Source organism: Peromyscus californicus, unplaced genomic scaffold, assembly GCF_007827085.1.
Source record: "Peromyscus californicus insignis strain IS unplaced genomic scaffold, ASM782708v3 Scaffold_6__1_contigs__length_162567912, whole genome shotgun sequence".
NCBI lineage: Eukaryota > Metazoa > Chordata > Mammalia > Rodentia > Cricetidae > Peromyscus > Peromyscus californicus.
Genome location: NW_026294584.1, coordinates 85,785,672 through 85,790,529, shown reverse-complemented (window position 1 = coordinate 85,790,529; position 4,858 = coordinate 85,785,672). Strand labels below are relative to the sequence as shown.

At 41.6% G+C, this 4,858-nt stretch overlaps 1 gene segment (V, D, J or C); it reads right to left on the bottom strand.

Moving 5' to 3' along the window:
• Positions 1 to 1,717: 1,717 nt before the first annotated feature.
• On the bottom strand, positions 1,718 to 2,335 carry LOC128099691 (Ig kappa chain V-III region MOPC 63-like). The segment is given in 2 exon segments: positions 1,718 to 2,046; positions 2,265 to 2,335. Coding segments are annotated over 2 exon segments (378 nt in total).
• Between the last annotated feature and the right edge of the window lie 2,523 nt (positions 2,336 to 4,858).

Here is a 4,858-nt window from a genome sequence, read left to right as displayed (position 1 = left end):
AGTAACAAGCCTGAGCTATTGGCCAAATATTTATCATTAATATTGAGTTTCCATGTCAGTTATTGGGGAATGGTGGGCAGGAAAGAAAAGTCTGCCTAAAAGGCACCAAAAGGCAATGGGAACTAGCAAGAAAGCAAGGACCTGAACAAGGCGCAATCTGTGGCTCAACAGTGAAAAAGAAGGTTGAGGAAGATGAAGACTGTGTTTGAGGAAATGCATCATGACAAACATAAGTGTTAGAAACTCAATCCTCAAATTCAGATCAAAGTATCTGATAGTAGTGTGTTTGGGAGGTAAATCATAAAGGAAAAAGTGCCATAAAGGCACTATTAGCTTTATAATTAGAGGCAAAAAGAGCAGATCTGGCACACTGTTGATCTCAGCACGTGATATCTTCCACTATGTTATGAAACACCAAATAAGCCCTCAAGAGTTGTGGTCCAATCATGGCAGGCTCATAGGATTTCTCAAGCCCAGTGTGGTGATATTTTATTTGTGCTGAAATGTGGTGAAATTTTAATTGTGCTGAAATGTGGTGATATTTTATTTGTGCTTTAATAAATAAAGCTTGCTTAGAGATCAGAGGAAAAAACCAACCACAGCACAGATGTCATGCAATGTTAGCCTATGCCCTTAATTCCATCACCTGGCAGGGAGATCTGTCTGGATCTCTGTGAGTTCAAGGCCACACTAGGAAACAGAGCCAGGTGTGGTGGCACACTCCTTAATTCCAACACCAGTTAACCATAAAGGTCTGGAGGTCTATACAGACAGACAGAAAGTGACAGAGCTGTGTAGGAAGAGGAAGTGATTTAGCTGGGCTAAGAGAGCCAATGAGAGACAGAACAGAAAAGGCATATAAACATGAGTATACAGGAAGAAGCTCTCTTTAGAAGCTACGGAGTTGGTGAGATGAGGTTAGCTTATAGCTTTCCATATTTTCCCTGATCTCTCTAAGAATATCACCCATATATATTTAGCTCTGTGTTCTTTTATTTAATAAGACCATTTATAAATGTGTCTATAGCCCAGAACTGTAATAAATAGATGTATTTTCTGTGTTAGATCCCTGGTTTCTGGTATTCAATTGCAGCAACAGAAAACAGGTCAAAGCTGAAGAGAAGTAACAGGTCACTTCTGACCAAAGAGAAGAGAAGAATCAAAGAGAAGAATGATATGAGAACTCACAGAGTAGGTACAGATGGCTGGGTAATGTTCAGCTCTATGTGTTTCTTGGCTGCCCTCTTTGCAGAAGACACATCTAAAAGAGATGCTAGAAACATCCTCACTGGCCTTGGAAAAAGATTCTCTGAGTACCAAGATGAGAGTGCAGCCCTGACAGCACCTTGACTGTCGGTTTCTGTCTGCATGACAACTAATAATCTTCAGAGCTCAAGCTAAGGTTATTTTGGACAACAGGGTAAAGTTTCCTGTAAGTTTAAAATGATTGTCTACTCAGTGCATTGAACAAAAAAAAAGGTTTATTGAATCTAAATCCTTGAAAATAGTATCAGGGAGGTGTTTATTAAGTAATAAAACAGATGAATTATAAAGCATACATGGTGGGACAAACACATATATTATTTTTTAAAAACGTCTGTTCCACAGCTTCACTCTCTTTACAAACAAAATTTCTAAAATCACATGGTCGAGATGTCTGGTGAGAAACAGCTCAGAGACTGAGCTTCAGTGAGCAGCAACCCAAAAAGGTTTTTGTTTAGCCCTGGAGCACTGTGGGAGGATACTCCCTACTCTGCTGACAGTAATAGGTTGCAGCATCATCAGCCTCCACAGGATTGATGGTGAGGGTGAAGTCTGTCCCAGACCCACTGCCACTGAACCTGGCAGGGACCCCAGATTCTAGGTTGGATGCTTGATAGATGAGGAGTTTGGGGGACTGTCCTGGTTTCTGTTGATACCAGTGCATAAGATGAATTCTGCCTATAGTGACACTCTGACTGGACCTACAAGACACGGTGGCCCTTTGCCCTAGAGACACAGTCAATGAAGCTGGAGACTGGGTCAGCACAATGTCTGCAGTAGAACCTGGAATGATAAACACACATTGCTGTCACAGACATACTGCAAATACCCATGAAAAAATCATATATATAATGTGTAACAGCAATCAAGAGATATACCCTGAGAAAAATAAAATAAAAAGGAAGCTTAAAACCAATTAAATTTTGATGATCATCAAGGACACCAAGGCATACAAAACAATGATGGCCACAGCAGATGCTCCTAGCACTGCACCCTCTCACCTGGAACCCAGAGCAGCAGTACCCACAGCAGGAGAAAAGCTGACCCCATCTTTGTGAGCAGGACTAGAGGTTGTTTCTTGGACACTGTCAAGCTGCCTTTAAAGATCATTTGAGGAATATGCACTGTGGCTAAAGTCTCAATATGCAAATCAGCTCAGAAAAACTTGAGTTGGTGCTCAAAGGACACCTGCTCTTATGTCACCCTATGGCAGTTAGGAATAGCAAAGAATTCCCTAGAGTATTTTAAGTACATGCCAAGAGATTTTGCAGCTGGCCCTGGGGAATCATCAAGTTCTGTTATTTTGAGGTCCCATATGGGGATTCACTCTCACTGCTCTGCTGTAAAGGGTGTGAGTTGCAGGAGCGCTTTGATCTCTTAGAATTAAACTTTTAAAAAGATTTATTTAGTTGTGTTTTATGTGTATGTGTGTTTTATCTGCGTCTATGTCTGTGTATTACATGTGTGCCTGTTGCCCTTGAATTCCTGAAGAGGGCAAAGGATCCACTAGAACACAGTTACAGATGACTGTGAACTGCCACATGAGTGCTGGAATCTGGACCCATGCCATCTGCAAGAGCAAGAAGGACTCTTAACCACTGAGCCAGCTCTCCAGCCTCAAACTGATTTTTTGAATCTCATGCACGAAATATTTTGCATTGTGATACTTCTCATAAACAGAAAATTGTTGGATATAATGAGATAAAGAAAAAACAAGGTGGATTGGTTCAGATGAGAAGAAGTCATCTCCTCCGAGAGGCTGTAATCTAAATGTCATCAGGAACAGAAGAAGCAGTGAGCAGTGAACATGGGATGAAGAAGGAGACTGGAAACCTAAACTTAGAAGAACAGGCATCATTGAGAATAAGCAGGTCTTGAGGCCAGTGTTTAGCCTAGCTCATTCTTTCACAAACAGAGAAAGCAATATTTACCCCAAATCCAATAACACTAGGTCAGGGTCCACGATTGTTGCCAGTTAGGACACAAGTTTGAAGTCCCTTCTTGATCTACGAGAGTGTCAGATATCCTGGTCATGTCCCTTCTCTAAACACAAGGAGGATAATGATACTGGGCTTTGTGTCCCTCTGAAAACTCACCATCAATTCCACAGAGGACCACAGCCTTGCAAAAACCCCAGGTTAGCTGGAAGTGAGACTTTTTCATAAGAAGCATTTCCCTTCATTATGGCCTGTAGATGTAACCATCTTATTAATATAGAAACACAGAGCCAAATACAGAGTTGAGAGCCCAAGAGGTGAGAGCAATAGCTAAGAGCTAAAAACCTTACCCTTCACTGCTGCTGCTGTCCTACTCCTCAGCAAGCTTTGGCCCCTGAACTGGATGCACTGACAACGGTGAGCATTGTGTATAATGCAAGGGAAACTCAGACATTTCCACTTCCTGGTGTTTGACAGTGAGAAACATCTTAGACCCTGATATCCTCATATAGTAGCCTTATAATTCAAGGCGTTAAGTGAAGCTTCATGCTGCCCTCTCAAGGACTGAAGTAGATTACAGTTTGCTTGTCCCCAAAAGGCCCATGAGGTAAAAGCTTAGTTCCCAGGCTGTTGCTTTGTTTGCTGGTGGAACGTGTATGAATACAGGGCCAGTGGGAAAGTTTGAGGTCTCTAACCCTGTACTCATGGGGAAACTGTGTGGCTGTGATCTCCTCCTCTTTCTGGCCACAAGAGTCACAGCTTTGCTCCACACACTCATGTTCTGATGGGCTGCCTCACCACAGACTCACACAGGAGCTGTCTCCCATAGAGAAGAACTTTCAGACCTGAGCCAATGTTCAACTCATTATGTCCTTTTCTTCCAATGATGGACACATGGGGCTTCACACTTGCAATGATATTCAAAGCAAGGGATGCTTAAGCGATTGTGCAACTGATACTGTAAATCACACATGCACAGGCACACACACACACACACACACACACACACACACACACACATACACACACACACTTCAGCTGATGCTAGTGAGATAATGAATCTCAGCATTGCTTTTCCAGCTCTGTGAAGAATGTCACTGGGGCATTGATCTGGATTTCATTCATATATCAGCTTAGTACCACAGCCCCCATCATTTTCACTACCTGAGTGTGGGAGGTCTTTTCATCCTTGATCTTCTTCAACTTCATTTTTCAATGCCCCAATGTTTTCATTGTATGGGGCCTTTACTTCCTTGCTTAAACTGATTCCTGGGTATTTTATCTATTTTCAAGCTGTTTAGGAATGGAATTTTCCCTTCATTTCTTTCTGAGTTAGTTAATTTTTATTACATGGAAAACCTACTGATTTATATCCTGCTCTTCACTGAAAGTATTTTCAGGTCTAAGAGTTTTCTGGTGGATATTTTAGAGTCTTCTAAGTATAAAAACATACTATGTTTGAGTGCTTCCAGTTTGTCTTCTTTGTTTACTATTTATATCTCTTTCCATGTATCCCTACTAGGCCTCTCCACCTTATCTAACTTCCCTGAGTCTGTGGATTGTAGCATGATTATCCTTTACTTCACGGCTAATATTCACTTCTAAGTGAGGGCATATAATATTTGTCTTTCTGAGTCTGGCTTGCCATGCTCAGGATG